At 53.4% G+C, this 21,638-nt stretch overlaps 8 protein-coding genes across 8 annotated transcripts; 4 read left to right on the top strand and 4 right to left on the bottom strand.

The window, feature by feature from the left end:
• Positions 1-36: 36 nt before the first annotated feature.
• AYL99_07204 (hypothetical protein) lies at positions 37-573 on the bottom strand (the record flags this gene model as incomplete). The annotated part of the gene is made up of 1 exon (XM_018838713.1): positions 37-573. The coding sequence occupies one exon, from the start codon at positions 571-573 to the stop codon at positions 37-39; it is 537 nt and encodes a 178-aa protein (XP_018691481.1).
• Positions 574-1,871: 1,298 nt separating this feature from the next.
• On the bottom strand, positions 1,872-3,299 carry AYL99_07203 (hypothetical protein; the record flags this gene model as incomplete). The annotated part of the gene is made up of 1 exon (XM_018838712.1): positions 1,872-3,299. The coding sequence occupies one exon, from the start codon at positions 3,297-3,299 to the stop codon at positions 1,872-1,874; it is 1,428 nt and encodes a 475-aa protein (XP_018691480.1).
• Positions 3,300-3,785: 486 nt separating this feature from the next.
• AYL99_07202 (hypothetical protein) lies at positions 3,786-4,641 on the top strand (the record flags this gene model as incomplete). The annotated part of the gene is made up of 2 exons (XM_018838711.1): positions 3,786-4,139; positions 4,192-4,641. The coding sequence occupies 2 exons, from the start codon at positions 3,786-3,788 to the stop codon at positions 4,639-4,641; spliced, it is 804 nt and encodes a 267-aa protein (XP_018691479.1).
• Positions 4,642-6,015: 1,374 nt separating this feature from the next.
• AYL99_07201 (hypothetical protein) lies at positions 6,016-6,345 on the top strand (the record flags this gene model as incomplete). Its single annotated transcript, XM_018838710.1, has 1 exon — positions 6,016-6,345. One exon carries the CDS (start codon positions 6,016-6,018, stop codon positions 6,343-6,345), a length of 330 nt encoding a protein of 109 aa, XP_018691478.1.
• Positions 6,346-7,609: 1,264 nt separating this feature from the next.
• AYL99_07200 (hypothetical protein) lies at positions 7,610-15,091 on the bottom strand (the record flags this gene model as incomplete). The annotated part of the gene is made up of 2 exons (XM_018838709.1): positions 7,610-11,014; positions 11,252-15,091. The coding sequence occupies 2 exons, from the start codon at positions 15,089-15,091 to the stop codon at positions 7,610-7,612; spliced, it is 7,245 nt and encodes a 2,414-aa protein (XP_018691477.1).
• Positions 15,092-16,153: 1,062 nt separating this feature from the next.
• On the top strand, positions 16,154-17,301 carry AYL99_07199 (hypothetical protein; the record flags this gene model as incomplete). Its single annotated transcript, XM_018838708.1, has 3 exons — positions 16,154-16,403; positions 16,460-17,211; positions 17,266-17,301. The coding sequence occupies 3 exons, from the start codon at positions 16,154-16,156 to the stop codon at positions 17,299-17,301; spliced, it is 1,038 nt and encodes a 345-aa protein (XP_018691476.1).
• Positions 17,302-17,910: 609 nt separating this feature from the next.
• Positions 17,911-18,467, bottom strand: AYL99_07198 (hypothetical protein; the record flags this gene model as incomplete). The annotated part of the gene is made up of 5 exons (XM_018838707.1): positions 17,911-18,040; positions 18,098-18,188; positions 18,243-18,272; positions 18,312-18,359; positions 18,413-18,467. 5 exons carry the CDS (start codon positions 18,465-18,467, stop codon positions 17,911-17,913), a joined length of 354 nt encoding a protein of 117 aa, XP_018691475.1.
• An 882-nt stretch (positions 18,468-19,349) lies between these two features.
• On the top strand, positions 19,350-21,515 carry AYL99_07197 (hypothetical protein; the record flags this gene model as incomplete). The annotated part of the gene is made up of 3 exons (XM_018838706.1): positions 19,350-20,357; positions 20,412-21,433; positions 21,512-21,515. The coding sequence occupies 3 exons, from the start codon at positions 19,350-19,352 to the stop codon at positions 21,513-21,515; spliced, it is 2,034 nt and encodes a 677-aa protein (XP_018691474.1).
• Between the last annotated feature and the right edge of the window lie 123 nt (positions 21,516-21,638).

The raw sequence follows: 21,638 nt of genomic DNA, 5'->3' as shown, positions 1-21,638 counted from the left end.
CAAATGGGTATCAAAAGTGAAGGCCCAGGGGGGAATTTAGTGGCTGGGGTAGGTCACATTGCCACCGATATCCTCCAACCACGCAATGCTGTTGAATTCGGTGTAGATGGTGCTGATCTGCCATGTATCCTTTTGACCCTGGCTGTTGGATGCTTTCAGGACCGTGATGCCCTTGACCGGCTGAGGTTGGAGACCGGCGATCCATCGCAGGGAGATGGTGTCGCAGTTGTAGGCCTCAATGGCAATGAGCTGGAATGGGACCGGAGGTTGAGAACCCTGACCCGCCTCAAAAGCTGCCTTGCTGGGAAAGGTGGCACCACCGACTGGCTGGCCGATCAGAGAGTTGATCGAGTCAGAGAAGTCGGTAAGGTTGTCAGCCAATATCGTCTCGGCCAGGGCGTCGGTGTAGTTGGAGATGAGTTGCCCAAAACCAGTGACGAGGGTGTCAACAGAAGGCTGAGTCAAGCACTTGGCTGGGTCAAATTTTCCTCCCCAGAGGCCTCCCATGGTCCATGGAGAGGCATACGCCGAGGAGATGAGGGCGGCAGCGGCGGCGATAGTGAACGAGCGCATGGTGATATGGTGCACGGATGTCTTTGTGCAAAAGAACGAATGTAATCGAGTTGTGGAGTTGTGTCTGCAACGAGAGTTGAGCAAACTTCTGTACAGGACGTAACGAGTGATTGGCCTGTTGATCTAGATGATAGACTGGACCGAGAGGAGGGAGAGGCGATTGTTATATACACATAGAAGCCATTGACCAGCCCAGGAAAAGTTTGGCGCGGAGGGGTGCTTGGACTGGTCTAAGGATCAGTCCCGTAAGCCAGCCGTGTCGTCTGAGATCATGCATCGCCTCCGGCCTCAGCCTCGACGACAGCAAAGACTCCCACCACTCCAGCTCCAGCTCCAGCTTCGGCAGCCAAAGCGTCGCAAACTTTGGGGGGACTGTCCGTCACAGCTGGTCCACCTCCCGCCACAAGTCCAGGTTTGGCCTCATTTGGGTTGACCGGGATCATGCGACGAAGATGCACGCCGCTTCTCGCGGTGGGGACCCCCTACCAGCCTAGCTCGTAGCTCAAGCTCGCAGGGCAAGACCAGGTGACAGCAAGTTTTCGTTTCGCGGATAGCGCCAAGATCGACCTTTGCCCCTGCAGTAGAACCGATAATGGATGGGGATTGGCGGATTTAGGTTCATCGATAGCGCCTCCTTCTCGTTTATCTCAGCCACTGAGGTTTGAAGCTAGGAGAGGCGTCAGCCCCCTTCCAGGTTAGTCGACGTATTTTTGGCCTAGACCAACCTCGCCCCAGCCTTGGACTAACAAGAAGCCCGTCCGTCGCTCAAAGAGTTAGCCTTTCCCTTCAGCCACTCATTGACTGGCCGGATGGGCACCGAGTGCCTGGCTCACTAGGCTGGCCTGGTCTGGATCAAACGGCCATGGTTTGATACAATGTTCGAGTCATAGTTCATGCCCCAGCGGCGAACCTGGTTTCCGCGAGACATCGTCGCCTGGGGGTGCTGGATTCGGTAATCCTCTTGCAGCTTTCGTTCTTCTAGACCCATTGATCTCCCACAAGGATCGGTCAAGCTTCCCCAGCCAGGTGGATTAATTTCTCTGGACACTTTAATTTGGTCACGAGTGCCAGGGCACCGAGACCGCAGTTCAATATGGCATTCGAGTAAGGTGTCAGTCGTGGACCGGAATAGAACGTGGACCTGCTGTGTTTCTGCTTCAGGAAAACAAGCTATCTGCCCAAGCATTGAAACGATGTCATCCGTAACTCTATCTCTCAGCACGTGCGCGAGTTACAGTGGAGTGGTGTGCGCATTGAGGTGATGCTTGTTCCGCAGCCAGCGAGCACCGACAGAATCGTCACTCCATGCCGTCTCTCCGCGGAGTGCTGTTGTCAGTGATGGTGACTGAATCGGGACGATGCGGATCGACCTCGCTCTGGATCTGTGTTGTGGCATAGGGCAGACCTGCGCCCGTCCTCAAGAAACTCTTGCCTTTGATCAGCTGCATGAGCATGAAGTTTACGGCACACTTAATGCCTTGTTGCTCGCCCCGCTTGATGATGTAGCCGTTGATGTAGTCGACCTCTGGTTTCTTGCCATGGCGGAGGTCTTCCCGCATGCTGCTCGAATTCTGCGCCGTCCGCTGCGTCACGCCCGTGAACAGCTGCTCAAGTCGCTTGGAGGAGAACCGGTGCTGGACATTGGGGATACCTTCCAGCTCAGGAAGACCCCGGATGACGAGAGATATCTCGGCCAGAAGAAGCCTTTGGGCAGGTAATAACTCCTCGTTATTGAGCAGGGCTCCGTTGGGGACATCGAGGAGGGCAGTGAGAGGGTTCAAGACGCAATTGGAGGAAAGCTTCTCGAGCTGCAGTTGCAGTAAATCCAAGTATGGAAATGGCGCGCATGCCAGGACCGGCGACCTGGTCAAAGTACGCAGGAGATAACGCGAAGAGAGGTTCGCAAAGAGTTCTTTGTCGGTTGGATGGTGCTTCTTCCTCTCTTCTTCCGACAACTCCCACAGGTGCCGCACTGGTGCCTTTGGAGGGAGCGGGAACCGATCGGTATCTCGACAGATGCCTAGAGCTATTGAGCCGTAGCCAGCGTGGACGACTGTACAAGGCTGCGACATGTATGCGCCGTGGGACACAATTCCCAACATGTAGGTCGGGCGTGTCTCAGGATCGGTGAAGACCTCTTGATTGAGTTCATCAATCTGGCCAAGCCCATTCTGCATGAAGCAGATCGTTGTCTTTGCGTTGACACGGTGTTTGACAGAGCGGAGGGCAGCAACCGTGGTCGGACCCTTGACGGCAACGATCAAGGCATAGATGTAAAGCTCGCCGGATGGCATCTCTTCTCCTTCCTCCACAGGATTGGTCTGTGGTTGGTCCCAACGCCTGTCAGGAATAAAGTCCCATCGCGCCTTGCCGTCCTCTCCATAGCCGGCGAACAGGTCAACATCGTATCCCGTTTGCTCGTCATTGGTCTCGTTCTGCTTGTTTATCAGATTGATAGTACGGCCACCTCTTTTGAATACTTCATATTGCTCTTGCCGGTGAATCATTAGAGTGATCGGAGGAGGATTGGGCAAACATCTCAAAGAATGGGCGGCCAAGGTTCCGATACTCCCGAGGCCGAGAATATGGACGCGTCTGGTCAACAGCTGTTCATTGTCCGGGTCTGGCAACGCAGATACTTCCAGTGGTTTGGACTCGAATGTATAAGCGTCTTCAGAAGGACCAGGCGAGGGGGAATCCCTCCACCAGGAGCGAGACTCTGCCATGCTTCTGAGCCGGCGAGGCGGTTGATTAAGATGAAGAGTGCTCTGCGGCAAGAAGCCTGTGCTCACAGCCTTTGGCCATGTGTGCACTGCCCTGGGTAGTGGGCGAAGAAGAAGTCGTGGCGACAGCTTGAGGGTTGGTTTGAGATAGAATTCAGAGAAGGAGATCGGGGTAGCTGTCCAAGTTATAACAATTCTACCCGCCGGAATTGACTTGCCCGAGGTCAAGATGCCGTAGCCATCGTGATACGACTGGTGAGCACAGAGATAAGGAACAGTGGTGCGAATGAGGGCTGAGCAATTGAGCTGGTCGAGGGTGTCCGCAGTCGGAGAAAGAATGTAGTCAATCGCGCAAGTTGATGCGGGGAAAGAATCTCGACTTTCTTCCCCAATTTGCTGTGACTGCGACTTGAGACTGCGACAGCCACGCCATTTTCTCAAACTTCCAACGCCCTGTCGGTGCAACTTCTCCTTCCCCAGCGCGACAAGATGGATACCAAGGCAGTCATCCAACTCGTCGACGAGTTGCAGGATAATCTGGAGGACCTTGAAGAGAATCTCGAACCACTCCTTCATGGCGATCTTGCTGCCACCACGAAAAAGCTGCCCTTGCTCGACCGTGCAAAACTCCATGTCCTCCTTGTCTACTCGATCGAGTCTTTGATATTCTCCTACCTCAAACTTCATGGCGTCCAGGCAAAGGAACACCCTGTCTTCAAGGAATTGACACGAGTCAAGCAGTATTTTGAAAAGATCAAGCAAAGCGAGGAAACGCCGCAGACTTCGCGGCCGACTCTCGCGCTGGACAAAGATGCCGCCGGAAGATTCATCAAGCATGCTCTGGTAGACCACTATGTGAACGATGCGCTCTCAGTGAAAAGCTAAACTCCTCCAGGCCGGAAACGATAAATACGATCTACAACGCGCCGAGCGGGAGGCTCGCGAGAGAGTCCTCGCGAATAAAAAGTTGAAAGCACTTGAATCTGCTATGAAGGCCAAAGCTGAGGTAAATGCGAACCCGGACAGTCCATCGGATGTGGCTGCCGGACTGGTCAAAGTTGCCCGAATGGCCACAGACATGTTGACTGTCGAGGACTCGTCGGAAGAGGGTCTCGTTAGCGACTCTGAGGGCGACGATGACATTACAGACCCAACCGAACAGCCCCAGCCTCAGCCTCAGGAGGGCAAAAAGCGGAAAAGGGGATCTGGGGGCAACGCTCGGAGAATAAAAGAAAAGAGAGACAAAACAGTTGACCAAATTCCTGGAGGAAACAAGCTGTCCAAGAAGGATAGAAAGAAGTTGAAGCGATCGCAGATTCTGCATCCTGCTTCAACAGCTGGCTAACCATGTCTGTTGGCGACAGGGGCGCTGTCACCAGGATATGGACCTGTCGACACCAGATGGCGTGGTAGAAGACCAGGCGCACCTGGATCGGATATTCCCAACTCTCCTTTTAAGGCCCTAGCAATTGTCGTCTTGGGAGCCATTTTAAGAAGTGATTTCCACACTACCGATTGGCACTGGCATGGAGAGCTTGGGTGAAATTTGGAAAGGCATGCTTCAGGGAGCAGCATGTTAGAGCTATACGCATGGGCATCAAGATGCTGGAATGATGAGGCACATGGTGTTATCATGCAAAGAACATGCGTCGAAAGAAGAATTTTGCATGTCAGGACAGTCATCGTCCCAAGCAAGCATTGAGGTAAGTCTCTACAAGGTCATCCAAAATGGATTGTCACTTGCTTATCAAGAAGCAATCGAAAAAGGGACATGATCATATCCTGTAGAGGCTGATCTCTTGTGACAGAGTGAAGCAAATCACTTCAGTCGCCCTTTTATTCGCTTGGTCTCTACGTGACTGGACACGTAATCAAGAAATTCCAGACTTCTCTCTGTTGTACTTCGACACGCCCTCCTGATGTTTTACCACTTGAGCCTGCCGAACTGGATGCTTCACCGCTTTCTTCAGTCCTCCTTGTCTGTCTTGACCTTGTGCTCATGCATGGGCACGGTCCAACTTCCCGAGCTCATGTGGCAGCTGAAACCGAAAGGGCTGGAGAAATTTGCCTTCAACACGGAAACACTATCGATGACATTCGTTCAGCTCGTTAGGCGTGGAGCTGTCGGATCCCTTGTTTCGTTCCTGAACAGGTCACTTTCCTCGTGATCTGCTAGCATCGCCGTTGTCAATGCGCCCGAGAACCAATCTACTTTCACACAACCCCCTTTTTCCCAATGAGAAAGACTCGAATCTGCAGGTTGTCTAGAACCAGCCAGCTCGACCTTTCTCATCTGATCAGACGCTTGGACTTCGATTAGCATGACGAAACCGATTCACGGTCCCCAGTGAGGTCCGAGATATACCTTCTGACTTGCGTCTATTTGGACGAAACTTTCTTCCAGCCACCCCCAGCCTTATATCCACACTTTTACCTCGTACTTGCTGGGGACCCTGCTCCTCTTCCCATCAGATGATATCATCTGAATATGCCACCAGACTTGCATCACCGTGCATGCAGGAATATTACAATTGGTTCACGAGGCTGTCTTCTCCTGCGGGCAAAATGTTGAGCCGGGGGGATATATTATACCGAGTATACCTCGCTCACCCTAGAAGAACAACAACGAACTCCCGTTGACGACGACGCCGCCGCCTCTCGATTGTTGGTTGAAGCAGTACACAGCTCGCTCATCTCTCATCGCGATAAATTAAAAATCATGCTCAACTTGCTCCTGCGCCTCGTCGCCGTCGCGGCCTGTGCTTTCGGCATCGCCATGTGCGCCTGTATCAGCGACCAGGTCTTCAGAGAAGTGCCCGCCGGCCACACATCCATGTGCATCGACCAGGTGACTACGCAGCAGAAGAAGAAGGAGGGCGACACCGCCCGCTTTCTCCGCATCATCAGAAAGTCCTTGCGAACCGTCGTGGATCGCTCGGTTCACGCGCGATTGCTTGCTCAGGGATCATCGCCCTTGCCGACGACGAGGATCACAACTACAACAACGACAAGAACAGCAGCAGCGGCAGCAACAATGTCTTCGATTTAAGCCCGTGGGGAAGGGAGGCGACGGTGTGCAGCGACATGAACTCGAAAAGCATCGACAAATCCCACCAATTGTTCCCCCATCACGGAGATCGGTGACGACATGAAGACAACTTGATCTCGAGGACCTCCCTCCTACAACACGAGAACGAGAATGATAACGGAAGGCAATGTCATCTCCGAGCCACATGTCGGCGTTTTCTGACCATGTCCTTCTCCCCCCTCTCACCTTCATCCATGCTCGACTAGAGGAAAGCCATCATTGACACAACCTTTCCGAACCAACCCCACAAAAATCTTTCATTTTTTCGAGGAAGAAAGAAAAGGGAACTGAACTGAGGGACCAGCGACACCCTGCCGCTGCCGGCCGAGCCATTAACTAATTAGGTATCCTCCGCTATCAGGTTGTTCGGCCGTCGTCCGGGCACTCATTCTCGCCGCTCGGCATGTTGTTGTTTTGTGTTTGCCTCTATTACTTTGCTCCCGGACTGCGGCCGGAAAGAAGGGGGAGGGGGGAAGGAAGAGGTTAGATAACACAGGCCAAGCCCCAGGGTCTAGACGGACTGAAACCAAGATGACACGAAGCAGCAGCAGATATGGATGGATTGTCTTGAGTAGTGTAACTCGGACGTCTGGGTCTCACGAAAGATCGAAGGGAAGTCAGTCTGTGCAGAGAATCTCCCCATTCAACGGGCAGCCTGCCCTATCTAATCTACTCATCCTCAGCATACACAATCCACGCAAACCCATATTCTTGATGAGAGTGCTGAAGAGAGAGAGAGGGAGAAAGAGTGGATGAATCTCCATATTTAGCCAGAGAGAACGCATGACCTTTTTCTTTTGGCCCTGAGCACTGGCCCAGTGATAGATCCTTACAGAATGGTAATAATACCATATACAGTACCACATGAAAATCTCTCAAACTTTCGCTTCAGCTTTATCTCACACAGGACGCGGCCTTCACGTAAGAAGTAGTATTATGTCCTTGAAACTCTCGGATCAAAGTTCGTCCCAATGAAACCCCAGGAGAGACCGCTTGCTAACCGCTCAATACCCAGAACGCAAAATACAAGAAACGATATATATACCCAGAAAAGACGAACGGCCACGGTCCAGGACCTATCACAGCCTTCTGCGTCCATAAACAACAGTTTGACATGAAAGCCGTCCCACAAACTTCACAAGTGGAATGGAGACACCAGTCGTTTTGCCCTGTGTATCTACTGTGCCGCGGTAGCTGAGTGCGACGAAAGTCCCTTCCTTCTTGATCAGTCCTCGCCAATAAAAACCGGCATCCATTCCTGTCCCGGGTACGCCGTGGCACTCATTGGAATCTCTTCTTCCGATTCATACCCCTCTGCTTTTGATCCTGGTAGCTCTGCAATTATTCCGGGGGTGGTCTTGTCTCTCGCACTCGAATGACGTGCTTCCCGTGGAGAAACTAGATTATTGGAGCCCCCTAGAACTGAAACGCTACGTTCCAGCCCCTGGCTTGTACTGGCGGTGGCATGTTCAGGATAGCCGCCAGATTCGATGCTGACGGGTGTCGCACTCCTTGCTGTCCCACCTTCGATCCGCTCCCGCAGAAGCTGTTTCTTCCGCCGCTCATTGACATCGTCTTCGAGCCCTGGCACTGTGATCGCAAAGGGCCTTTCTTGATCGTCGTCCGGGCGCGCGATGCCGCCGACGGGGCTGATTTTCTTGGAACTGAATGTACCGAGCATGGTGTTAGCGCTAATATTCGGAATTCCCCGTTGTTGGTTGGAGTCTAATTCATCAGAGCCGGGACGTCCAAGTCGTGGTGAGCGTGATCGTTTGTGGAGGTCGATAACATGGGTACGGGGATCCTGTTGTGGTGGAGGTGTAGGTTGTGCAGGAGGGGCGGAGGTAGGTCCGTCCCTGTTTGCCATCCCTGGACTGGGGTCCGGGTTGTACGGAGCCGACGCGAATGAGGTCGGTCTAGGGTAGCCTTGTGCCGGAGCAGTAGCGGGCGCGTAATACTGGCTACGGTTTCCACTGCTGGTGTCAATACGGAGATCGGATGGTCGACTTTGGTTCGGGTTCATGTAGGGATACGACCCCCCGGCTTGTTGAGGACCTGGTGGTGGCGACTGAGCAGTCTGTCCTGGGTATGGATAGCCGGTGGGTTCGGATTGGTGCTGATACGGAGAGGGAGCCTTTGCATACTGAGATGGTTGGGTTTGAGATTGACTTGAAGGGTAGGTAGACTGAGGGTACTGTGACTGTCCCGGTCCTTGGTGGAAGTAGCCCCCCGGGCCAACAGGATATTGGCCGTAAGGAGTTTGTGCAGAATACGGCTCCGGCGACATGACCCGCTGACTTTGCGCAGAGTAAGGGTCGGGAGAGATAACACGTTGAGAAGTGGTATTTTGCCCGTAGGCTTGTGTCTGCGAGGAAGGAGTGGATGCCGTTGCAGCCCGTGTGTTGTTACTGCTCTTGAATAAGTTGCCTCCGAACCCTGAGAATCTCTTCCTCTTGCCCTCTGTAGGTCTCTCGCTGGGCTCTGGTGTGGGAGCCCGTAGAACGTCCCTAGAGTGCCGCCTTGCAGAGTGAGACTGAATGTTTGACGGCGGGAGCTGTCCAAGCTGGTCCTGGCGGTTGCCTTGCTCCGATGACATACTGTCGACCCGGCGCAAGAAGCTACCACGCTTCTCCTTCTGTGTGATTTCTGCAATGTCAATTGGGCTTCCGACTCGCGCTTGTTTCTGGAGCTTTGAACGCGATTGGGAGCCGGCGCCGAAGAGCTTTCCAAGCAAACTCTTCTTCCGCTCCGTTTGCGGCTCGGTGGTGACTGGCTGTAAAGATTCTGGACGCGCAGCGGGAGCGGGCGATGGACGAATTGATTGAAGATGTTGCTGCACCAACGGAGCGCCAGGACGAGGCGGAATCATTTCAGACCGCATATCGTATTCGACATGAGCAGTGGAGCCTGTCTTGTAAGAAGGTTGCTCCTGGAAACTCTGGCGTTGCAGTCTTTCCACAGGGGCGTTTGCGGTCGGTCCGGGATGAGGCTGGGGAGTAATTTGGCTGGAGTATTGCTGAGACCTGAGCGCGCTGGGTAATGGCCCTCCACTGGCAACCACTTGAACATTGCTTCGACCGCTCCTGGGTGTAGATATTTGTTTCGGTGATCGATATTCCTGCACATACGGGCCTGGGATACGATATTCCTCCTCCGCGGATGGTTGGTGTGGGTACACGGCGGTAATCTGTGGCTGTCCTTTTTGCTGACGCAGACGATCAAGCTCTTCTTGAGGCCGCCTTGCACTAGGCAAAGGACTTTCAGTAGAGTACATCTGAGCACGATCCATGGGGGTTTGCTCAGGCTCAGTTGCACGCATGGCAGGATGATTGCCTATATTCGGATCAACGCCGAAAGGTCTGGAGTATGATCTCGAGTGTCTTTGCCCTGGCGCGTTTGCCTGATCTGTAACTTCTTCGATACTGACTTGTGACATCTCCTTGCTGAGCCCCGCGCCGCTTAGGCCCTGACTTATAGGACTCATTGGCTGAGACGGAATTCTGCTGAGATCTGGCTCCTGCGTCTGCTCTGCTTGGTGGATTGCACCGATTCCTTCAATGCCGGCAAATGAAAAGGGTCGATGTTGACGGGACGAGGGGTTTCCGCCGTCGTGTTCATGCTGCGATGCCGGCTGTTGGGCGGGTGGTTTGACTGTGGGGTGTGGTTCTATGTTTTCAGACTGTGGCTTCGATTCTGATCCAGTAGGAGATTCATCTTGCGATGTCGGCAACGGAACAGCGACCGTCAGAGGCTCCGTTGGGCGCTCCTCTGTGTCCATGGATTGCTGCTTCCTTGCAGTATCAGCTGCTGTCGATGGAGGTAGATTTTCGGACTGGGTCATCTGCTCTTTGAATTGAACAGGTATAGCATCAACTGATACTTCGTCGGCGGGTGATAGAGACACACTCCTTCTCGCATATTGTTGCTCCGCTCCAGGGCCAGTACTGGGGCTGGGACTAGATACATCTGAAATGACAGATCGTCGTCGGAGCTGTGGGACTTGTAGGCTCCTATCGCTGGAGTGCGCATCGGAGGCTGAGCCGTCGTGGTGCTCAGTGAGAGGTTTTGGTGCGGTGAGAGCATTCGGGGCCAAACCACGAGACTGGACAGCGATGGCCTGAGGTTGGGTTGGAGAGCTTTCTCTCTCGCTGTTGTTTCTTGCTATGGCTCGATGCGGAGATTCGATAGGTGATTGATCAGTAGGCCTGGTCAACTGGCTGACTGAACGACTGGGCATGCCATCATCTTCGTGATGTTCTTGGTCGCTATCCAAGGCCGAGATCGCGGGACTAGGAGCAAGCACAGGCACGCCAGGAGCACCAGACGACCTGCTGCCGTCCTCGGGCAACACCTTGATGTGCTCCAACTGTGGCCGGGTGCTCGTGTGACTTTCTGGATTAGCAGAGGAAGCTGATATTTCTGGCTGCAGGATCTGATCCAGATCACTAGTTCGTGACCTCTTGAGCTCGGTATTCGAGAACCAATCAATGGGAGAAGCCGGCGTGATGCTTAGTGGAATCTGTGGTGCGCGGTCAAGGACTGTGGAACCTCGTGGCTGGGAAGGGGATGCAACGTCTTCGGGCTCGTCCGGAAGAGGACCAGTTGACTTTCGTCGGCTGGCCAGTGCGCCCTAAATTCAAATGTCAACCAAGGGCTCGCTCGGGAGAGACTGACATGTTGAAAAAGTGGTTTTCCATTCATGACTATTTGAAGGTGCCCATGGAGAAACGCCGTGAAGGTATCCGAGCCAGGTTCTGGGGTCCCTGAAGGACTGAATTCCCGCCATAGCATCACACGCATCCCGTCATCACAAAGGAAAAAGAATATTACAGGTGAGATAAGAAAAGGGGGAAGATCAACGGACTACCTTTTCGCCAGAGCTTGCATGACGCATCTTCTCCTTTCCTTTCGCAAAAAGACCTTTGGCGGCAGTGCCCGCTTTGCCACCAAATCGTCCAGCAGCGGCCATTAGCCTCTTTCCATCCTCTTGCATGTGTCCAGCAGATTCTGTCAACATTCGTCTGGGCGATGGCTTGTGTGTGGTTTGGGTGTTCTCGACCGTGTCCTGTGAGACCCGTCCGTTCGCAGCAAAAAGCTCTGAGTTTTCCGGGGTCTTCATAGACAACAGCCAATTTTCCAGCTGCTCATTTGGCGTGGCATAGAACTGCCTACTCTCGTTAAATGCCTTGATACGTTCTGCCGGAGAACTGAGGTTCATGATAGTACGGAAAGTTGGTGGTCCGTCGCCAGGCTGTCGTGGAGACTGGGGAACCTCTGAAGCAGTCGTCGAGATTCTAGCGGCCGGCGCTGGTTGGACGGACTCATCCGATGACAGGCTTGCTTGCCTGGCTAGAGGCTGGTCGCCCTCATCGCCTATCTGAGTATTTCCAGCCGAGGTAGATACCCCGGGCATCTGGGCTATGATCGTATCCGGAGAACTCGTAAAAGGCGGGCTCATCTGCTTAGGTGTTGATGCAGATGGTGGTTGTGAGCTACTTGTCTCCCAGGAGAAACGTTGTTTCAGGAACGGTTTGCTGGCCGTTGGCAATCTCTGTTCGACGGGAGGCTCCGTTTGGGCGGCGTCCGCCACATTCGTGTTTACATTTTGGGACATAGCTGCTCCCTGGGGAAATGTAGTGGAAGACTGTGAAGGTATCGTCGTGGACTCAACTCGTGGCTGACCAGTGCCGGTCGATTGTCCATCTTTGGTCAAGATGGTGGCTTCTATTGATCTGGGTGTGATGACTTGTAGGGAAGCTGGTTTCTGACATCCAGGTTCTGGTTCGGCGACGGTTTGATCTGTGGTCCCTTGGGGAACTGTGTCCGGGAGGCTGCTTTCTTCTATAGCTTGCCCTTCTAAGTTCGAAGACTTTGGAGTTAGACTCTTGACAATTTCTTGTTGTAATCGCTCATTGTCACTCTCAGTAGGAGTATCTTGGGGCATCGAGACACTAGGAATTCGCGGACGAGAACTCAAGGAGTCGATCAGTCGACTAGTGCGCAATGGGGCTGGTATGTAGTCAACGCTTTCACGAGATTTTCCAGCCTCGGCAGAAGCGTCAATGGATGACGGCGTTGAGCTTGCCACAGATGGAGGTCGAATCGGGCTGGTTGGTGGACTGGGATGTGTTCTTGTCCCCAAGTTCTCTGGTTTTTCCTCAGCCATTTGTTTGTTGCTCCGACTCTCCGGCGGCGTTTCAGATGTCGCTGGCGCTGGCTCTGCCTCCTCGTCGCTGGATGAGCTCGACTCGTCCCATTCATTTGGGCTCCCTTCTCCTGACGACTCGCCAGATTCTTGCGCTTGTTCGGTTAGTCGATGGCCAGCCAACGCTCCAGCTAGTGCACTACCGGCGGAAGCAGCTGCGGCAAAAGCCTTTCGGGTTACACCATCCCCATCAGAAGCGATGTTTATGGGAGCACGGGCGGTAGGTATGCTCTCAGTGCTATCGACTCGGCTCTGAGTAAAAGGAGGTTGAGGTAACAAAACATTTTTCTGACTTTGTAAAGGCGTGCTTGTGCCAGGAGTGGCTGAGCCTGCGGACGAGGCATATGATTGCCACCCCCCTGGAATGGAAGGACGAAAACTCTCTAGTCGTGTTTGAGGTGCTGGGCGCCCTTGGCTGTCACTTGATGGCGCAGGTCGGGCATTTAGAATGGTAAGACCAGATCGGACAAGACCAGATTCTGGTATGGCTGTGGGATTGTCCGCTTGAGTTGTTGATGGAGCGTCTGACCTCGACAGAGGTAAAGGGCTGCCTGTGTCCGCAGAACTGGTTGCCTTTGTGGGAGCTGCAGGAAGTGGTTTATCACCTAATATCCTACCGCGAGCTGGTTCCTCTGCTATAGACTGTTTAGTCTCATCATCCACAAGTGAGCCATGGTGTGGTTGTGGGAGTTCCTGAGGTTCGAACTCGCGAGGCCTCTTCGCAGGACTATTATCTCGACTTGGAGGAGTCACGTCGCGTCGATAGCCAGACCGAATAGGGGGTGGCGGAGAAAGTGCTTCATCTCGAACTGGCTCCACGTCACCAGGCTTCAACGTTGTGGTGGATGTCGGACGCGACTCCGAGTGTGCTGACTCTTCGGGGATGGTGGCCTGTGCGGTGTGGATGGTAGAGGGAGTCGGAGTTGGATCATGCCTCCGACTTATGATGGGGCTAATATCTGTTGTAGAAGCACTATTTGAACGATCAACGGTTCCCATTGTAGAGGTGGGAGAAAACGATGCGTGGTCCTGGCTGTGATCAAAGGCTTGCTGGACGACTGACCGATAGCCAAGGGTCGGCTGTTGTGGCAAACCCTGGCCTTTCGAGTCAGTAGTATCATCGTCAAGGCCGCTATTTGACGAAGTCTCCTGTGGTAGTACATCGCTGGATGGCTGCGATGCCTGGGTTGTGGCTTCCGGAACCGACTTCCCCAACCCGCCGAGATCTACGTCGAATCCCGACATTCTGTGAACGAGGGGCAGCCCAAACGATTCCTTCGCATTTGGCAAGCGATGGTCGGCTTCAGGAAGGCCCTCAGTGATTGATACATTACGAGAGATAGTCGAGGCAGAGACTGGGTCTGGACGATCGGTATAGACCGACGATGCATTAGTACCATGCCTGGATACGCCCACAGGGTCAATCTCGGTCTTCATCTCGTGTGGTTGTTTGTTCTCCTCGCTTGGTGTCTTGACCAAGTTCTCGAAGCCATACTCGCTCTTCCGTTCAGGTACTGTGTCCAAAGTAGGTTTCAGGCGCCGTGTAGAGTCCGCGTCGTCCAATGCCGTCTGCATAGAACCTGTATGTTCCTTAGGGTCTGATGAAGTCGAGCGGCCACCGATAGAACCTTCTCTGGGCGGGTTTGACCCTGAATCAATGCTTGGGCGGGATGACTCTTGTGATCTGCGTACTTTCTCCATTTCCTCAGGCATACGCTTGTAGATATCTGACGGACGAATAAACACAGGTGGAGGACGATCATCAGCGACAGTGCCATTGCCTGGTCCTGGGGATGAAGACCGCGCAGGAGACTCGGTGCGTTGCATAAAATCTGGCTGAGGCGGCAGTTGGCTCAAGCTCGCTTTGCGCGGAGGGTATTGTCGGTGAGACGCATTAGAAGAACGACTATCCGGCCTCATGGGACTTTCACGCCGCTGGTGGACGTCATTAAAAGGAGGACGACTATAGCTAGGGAGATTCTGCTGCGGAAAACTTCCTGGGGCTGAGAAAGGCACATCTTCATATGCTGGATATTGTCTGCCTCTTGAGCCTGGCCGGAAGCCGCCTGGAGGCATGGGACTCGGTGCCTGGGTATTCAGACGAAGAGGAGGTTGCATCCCATAATAGGGCCCAGAGTGGTCGTCATCGTGTTGAGGCTCGGGGAAAGGCGAACGCTGAGTTGTAGGGTATGCGGATTCAAAGCCAGCAGAGGAGGAGACATATCTCCTCTCATCGCCGCGATCAAACGAGGGTCTCTGGCCGGCTTGAGGAGGGGAAGGATTGGTAAAGCTGCGATTGGGCGGAGACATGTTGGACTGAGCCGCCCAAGCAGGATGTCGAGGGTTGTCCGCAGACACGGGTTGTGGCTCATCGAACTCTTCATCGTCTCCCCAGTCATCGCCCTCATAATTGACCTGGCGGAGATCTTTCCATTTCTTCGAGATCGCTCTTCCCACATTGGTCTTGTATTTCCCAGTACCGTAAGGGTTGGAGGTCGCCATCAGGGCAGCTGCCTGCGGCTCGATTGACCCGGCTCAAAAAATCGTAGGAGGGAAGGTTGGGAATCGTCAAGGTACGTAGTAACACATTTCGCAGGCTATTCTGCCACAGCATATGATTTGATTCTTTCCACGTGTACAGGAGCTGTCCAGTTGCTTGTATTATTATTATGCCCGCCGCAATGTTTGTCGCACCCTAGTGATGGAGACCAATAGACTATTTGCGCAAAATCGGCGGAAAAAGAACCAGAGTAATTTGTCAATTGATAAAGAAGGATGGCCAGAACATATGCGAACAACAGGATGTGAAGGAGATCTGAACCGGGGGGTCAAGCCGCGCAATGCTGGTGGATGGTCTCGTTGCGTTGCTCTCCTCACTCTGCCCTACGAACGGGATAAGAGACTGGAGACTTGATTTGGGCGGCCAGTGGGAGGGTCCGACCATGCGTCACCGGGAGAACAGACTGCGCCACACCTGGTCTGCGACTGGGATCTCGATGTGCGTAGGAAGGGAGAAGTGTATCGTTTCTGAGACCCTGGAGACCGGCCTGCCAGGCTAATGTGGTTGACGAAACAAGATGGATGTGGCTTGCAGGCACGTACTCTGTAATAACAAGTTTCATGCAGTGCCGCATCTTATTCTCCGCTTCATCGCGTTCGGTGCAACGCGAAACACGTTTCGAGACCAACGATTGCGATCGGTGCTGTGGCTAAGACGAGCCTCTTGTGGCGGGTGGTTCAGTGGTTCGTTGTGGCGGCAAAGACACCTGGACGTTTCCGGCTGCGGCTCCTCAACGAACGACTAGGAAGTTCATTTCGTCTCTCACATTTCACGGTACTTGTACATACTACGTTGAGACTTCTGGCTGGACGAGATGCTCCCGAGCCACATGTAATAATATCTCCTGCTGCCCATCTCCCACGATCCTCATGTCATAGACTACAGCCCTAGAATGATCCGACAACCACTTTCTCCCGCGTAACTGCAGCACTGTTCAACTTGCAAACACTGAGTTTCACGACTGTACCTTTTTTATGCAACATCACACCCAAAGATAGATGGTCATGGTTTCCACGAGCATTCAGGACCGGACGAACGAGTTCCGCGCCATCCTTGCGCAGGCACAGAAGCGGCAAACCGCCACCAAGGGCGGGCCACAACGACAGTCCCTCCTGAGCGATTCGCAAAGAAGAGAAGCAAATGGGGCCGCCAATGGCCCTTCAAGAGGCTCTAGGTCAGAGTTCGCTCGCAATGCGGCTCAGATTGGGAGAGGAATCACTGCCACTATGGGCAAGTTGGAGAGACTGGCGCAGCGTACGTCGAGAAACCGGGTGGGCGATGTGTCCGAGAGAGCTGCTGACAGGGAATAGTCGCTAAGAGAAAAGCCATTTTCGACGACCGGCCTGTCGAGATCGCAGAGTTGACATACGTTATCAAACAAGACCTGGCTGGTCTAAATGCACAAATATCTGCCCTGCAGCAGCTTACGCAGTCACAGCACCCAACCGCTTCCCAACCCCGGTCGGCGGATCAAGAAGGGCAGCACAACAAAACCGTGGTGTTAATGTTACAAAACAAAGTCACAGATGTCGCCGCAAATTTTAAAGATGTCTTGGAAGTGCGCACCAAAAATATCCAGGCGTCCAGATCGAGGACGGAGAACTTCGTGTCGTCTGTGTCGGCGAGATCGCAACCCCATCTGGACGACTCAAGGTCGCAATCACCGCTCTACCAGGGCCCAAGTAGTCGGCAAAAGACTCCTCAGGCGTCTACAACCGACCTTCTAACGCTTGAGCCTTCAAACACTTCAACTCTCATGAAGAATGCTCCTCAGTCCGACCATCAACTGCTGTTAATGGAGGAAGCACAGCCGACCAACACGTATATTCAAGAACGTGGACAAGCCATCGAAGCCATCGAGAGGACGATAAACGAGTTGGGGAGCATTTTCGGGCAACTGGCAACCATGGTGTCTGAACAGGGGGAGATGCTGCAGCGAATCGATGCAAACACCGAGGATGTGGTGGACAACGTGCAGGGCGCACAGAGAGAGCTGTTGAAATATTGGAACCGGGTACAAGGGAATAGATGGCTGGTTGCTAAAATGTTTGGCGTTCTCATGGTGAGTTCGACGACCCCAAAGAGGCGTCTCGACCGGGTGGCTAACGATTCCCAGATATTCTTCTTACTTTGGGTGTTAATATCGGGTTGAATGAGTGGCAGCAATGCTTTTTACAGGCCAATCTACAAGCATCTGTGGAGTTTCAAGATTGAATAATGACGGCCTTGCCACGGGTACAGCGACGGTTTCGAGCTATTGCCTCTGAAGTCCCCAGCCGGGACGTCAGTTTTGTCGAAAGACACCAACAACTGTTGTGCAATATCAGAGAAGACTATATCCAATGGTCTTCTCAGGAGCTCTCTAGGAAGCGCTGTCCTTCAAAACTCGAGTATTGGCTCTGCCTGGACATAGCCCGAGACCAAGAAATGGTATTAGAAGTGAGCATTTTTAACTGAATTCGGCACTGGATGCCTTCTAACATCGATTTAGAATGAGGCGCGATTAACGAGGGGTAGCCATCCGACGTTGGCTGGCGACAGCGGCTGTCGTGAGAGCTCAAGCCAGCAAATGTAGGTATTCATCTCAGTTCCGTCGCCAGAATAGCGAAATGGTGGCCTCGCACTATTGTTTCGGTTATGGGTATCGCTCTCGTCCATGATCAATCAACTTTTCCAAGTCCAGTTCCCTTCATTATGGGTATGTACAATGAGTCGTCAGCATCCTCTTTCTCTCTCTTCTCCCTGTTACCCTAGGGTGAAATCACCGGTAGTTGGTCGACAATTGATGTCTTCGGGGGTGGACAAGAGGTGGGTATTGTGATCGTGCCCATACTGATGATGCCATCTGAGGTGAATCCGTACGAATGATGCTTCCGATGCCCATGAAGAGCCTGTCGAACCGTACGGTCAGAAAACCATTCTGTACAGAGGAATACGGCGATACACACCCGAACATTGAGCCCGACCCTAGCATGTATTTTCCCAGCGTCCTCATTACACCAGCTTGGCCTGCACCGTATTGGAAGATCGTTACGGTACCTTACACTGCAATTAGTTTGGAACCCTTGGACCATTGCGCCGACCACAACAAACCGTAAATGAAGCCCATAATGCCTCCGACAGCTGTGAATCAGTTAGTCTTTCTGTGATCTCCCATCGTACCGATGTCATTGCTCGACTGACTTCCGCCCATCAACATCCCCATTTTCACTGCGAAGGTTAGCTTCAGACGGAGCAACAGAATGCGACGCCGGACCACATACTTTTATCGATCCATGACGGGCCATGACGTTGCGCGGAAGGCGGAATCGGAGGCATGTTGCCGCTGTTGTTTTCGCTGTCCTTACAGTTCTTGCACAAAGCAGTGACACGGATGGCTGCTAAACAAAGAGCAAATTGGAGAAGGTAAGGTGAGGGTGTAGTGGGCGTGACGATAGATGCCCCCGTCGATGCCAATCGGAGTGGATAGAACTGCCGCCGAGCACGGGCCGGGCTGAGCACGTGATCCTCCTCTAGCCGTCGAGCCGTTGGCTCGGGGAGAGTTTCCACAAGTTCCAGAGCGTCAATCTGAACTGCTACAGAACCACGAGTCGCATCCTCGTGAACATCAGAAACAACCCCAGACAGCCACCCGTCGCCTGCAATCAATTGCCCGATGGCAACGGAATCCCTTTGACCTACTGTCACGCTTGCCCGACTTTAAATTCGACTCTCTTTTGAACTGCCGGAGCTCAGTGGTCAGGCCCAAGTTGTGCCCGTCAGACCCCTCGCTATTCAGACGTCTGCACGCGAGCAGCCCTTTTCCTTCCCGAACTCGATCTACATCCCCTGTATGTCCTCGAACCAGATGCTATCATGATCCTCTTTTCAATAATCTGCCCAAACGTCGTGGCATGGGCATGTTGATTGACACAATATCTCAGACCTCAGATCCACCCCGTCTAACTCCTCGAGATCCGACACATGACGGCCAGGCACAACGACGAATCTCTGCTTTTCTCCGTTCCTGTCACTTCTCCCTCCCACATATCCCCGATACGAAGCCTCGCGAGAGTGTAAAATACCTACCGTAGTGATACGACTGATTCCTCGTCCTCTTACCTCCCGATGACGACTGCTGTGGCATCGCCCCCTAGCTTCCCAAATATCTCCAGGATTAATTGGAATGGTCTAAGCGGCACAGGAGGAGGGTTTTCCGCGATGAGCACTGACGAAGTGTCTCGCATGTTTTTACCTCAGCGCAAGACTGTGCAGAGGAGCAATTCGTCCTCATCACTCTCATCCACCAGTTCGTCTGGGTCAACGGTCACCCTCACCCAGAATGACAGCTCGTCAGAACCCGCCCATGGAGCAAAGAAAAAGGCAAGGGGAGGATTCTGGCCTGTTTCTAAATCAGAATCGACCGCGAGTGTCTCCAATGCCCGGGCAAATGGGTCGCTTCAGACAGCGATTGGAAACTCGTTGGTAGGAAAGAGTCCGGTACAGCCAGCGCTCCCCAATCAAAGTCCTACGGCCCAGATGAATGGGGCAAGAGTCGTCAACGGAGCGGTCGCGGGGGAGCCGGCGGCGATTTTGGCGCTGTTGCCTATGAATGGCACTTTCGAGAGGAAACAAATCAATCTCCCCTTTTATCCAGAAGTCCTTCGCATCGGCCGACAAACAAATGCAAAGACTGTCCCGACTCCGGTGAATGGATATTTCGACTCTAAGGTCCTGTCACGACAACATGCCGAAGTGTGGGCGGACCGCACGGGGAAAGTGTTTATCAGAGACGTCAAATCATCAAACGGCACGTTTGTCAACGGACAGCGACTCTCGCCGGAAAATCGAGAATCTGAGCCCCATGAACTCCGCCAACACGACACTTTAGAGTTGGGCATTGATATCGTGAGTGAAGATCAAAAGACCATTGTCCACCACAAAGTTTCAGCCAAGGTCGAGTATGTGGGGCTGCCTGGGACGACCAACAACGTGCTCGATCTGACTTTCGGCGACCTGGATCCCTCACATGGTGGTGGGCTATTGCCATCGCCTGTCAGCTCACCGATGCTTCACAGTCGAAGCCGACCCGGAGGACCGGCAACAAATGGACGGGCTTCCGCACCTTCAAGCGTTGCAGGCGGCCAGATGAGTTCAATTGCGCAGCAACGAATGAATATGTGGGGTGCCACGCCGTTGAATGTGGAACAACTGGTCAAGACAGTCGCCGTAAGTCACTACATATGACTCTTCAGAACCCCAGAAACTAACACTAAGACCTAGTTGGAGATGCGGGCAGCAAAACAGCAGGCGGAGGAACTTGACCAGGCGGGTGCTTTTCTGAACTCGTTGTTGACACCTGGGGCCGAAGCTCCTCGGCCTCAACCCTCATCAAAAGAAAATGTTCCTCAACGGCAGTCTAACGGCCGTGCTAAGGCCCCCAAGCTGGAGCATATGGCCCGCTTCGCCGATCCCCCAGCGCCGCCACCACAACAACCGCTACCAGAGAAGCCAGACGCCTCGAAACCAAGCCCCGTCACAACATCGTTCACGAATCTCCTGAAACGCGGGGAAACCGCCAAACAGACCAACAACGCGTCACATTCTCCCACAAATGCTCAGAACAGTCAAATGTTGTCTCTCATTGAGGCGTTGTCCATCGCAAAAAAGGAGCTCGACTCTCAAGGAGCTCGAGTAAAGCAACTGGAAGATATGCTCAGGCAGGAGCGATCAGCCAGAGAGGATGCTGAGGAACGAGCTCGGAAGCTCGAACAACACGCGGCATCACGACCAGTCTCAGCCGTTGAAGAGGAATCACAGACACCGACAGATTCCACCCACGACACAAAAGCTGTCGAGGAGGAGGCAAGACCCGACGCAGACGGCGAGCTTGATGCGCGAACGAAGACTCTGCAGCAGAACCTGGATCAAGTTCTAGGGGAGATGCAGAGACTAAAAGCAGACGTGGATCAATTTCAGCGTCGCGCAGAGACGGCGGAGGCCGATGCCGCCAATGCCCGGAAAAGCCTCGCCGAGATGATCGACAAGATCCGAGAAGAGAATGAGAAAGCAGAATCATCTGCAAGGAAATCTCATGAAAAACAATCACGTACCCAGGATGATGAGAGCGCCGAGGTGATTGGGGCGGAGGAAGAGGAGCCAAGCTCGACGTCCCTGATCAAGACTGTCGCACACGCAAACGGCCACGTCCGCGCACCGAGGCTACCTGAGCATCTTGAGCGGGCCGTGGCAACAGTTCTACGGGACAAAAGCGCCAATCCAGATGCCATTGCCCAGTCAGCACCGTATGTGTCTATGTTGGGTGTAGTTCTCATCGGGGTTGGACTAATGGCCTATCTCAACTCCTGGCAAAGGTCGGAGAGATGAGGAGTCGATGCCAGAACGCCAGGATTTCATTTCGTTGGACAAACTATCTCATTCACTTCTTCAGACGGGTCATCAGCGCCCGAAGGCTCACTCATTTTCTCTCCAGCATGGTATCAGGGCGTG

This window comes from Fonsecaea erecta (assembly GCF_001651985.1).
Source record: "Fonsecaea erecta strain CBS 125763 chromosome Unknown Scaff6, whole genome shotgun sequence".
In the NCBI taxonomy this organism is placed as follows: domain Eukaryota; kingdom Fungi; phylum Ascomycota; class Eurotiomycetes; order Chaetothyriales; family Herpotrichiellaceae; genus Fonsecaea; species Fonsecaea erecta.
Note: the sequence above shows the minus strand (reverse complement) of the source record. Positions and strands in the feature narration are given on the sequence as shown.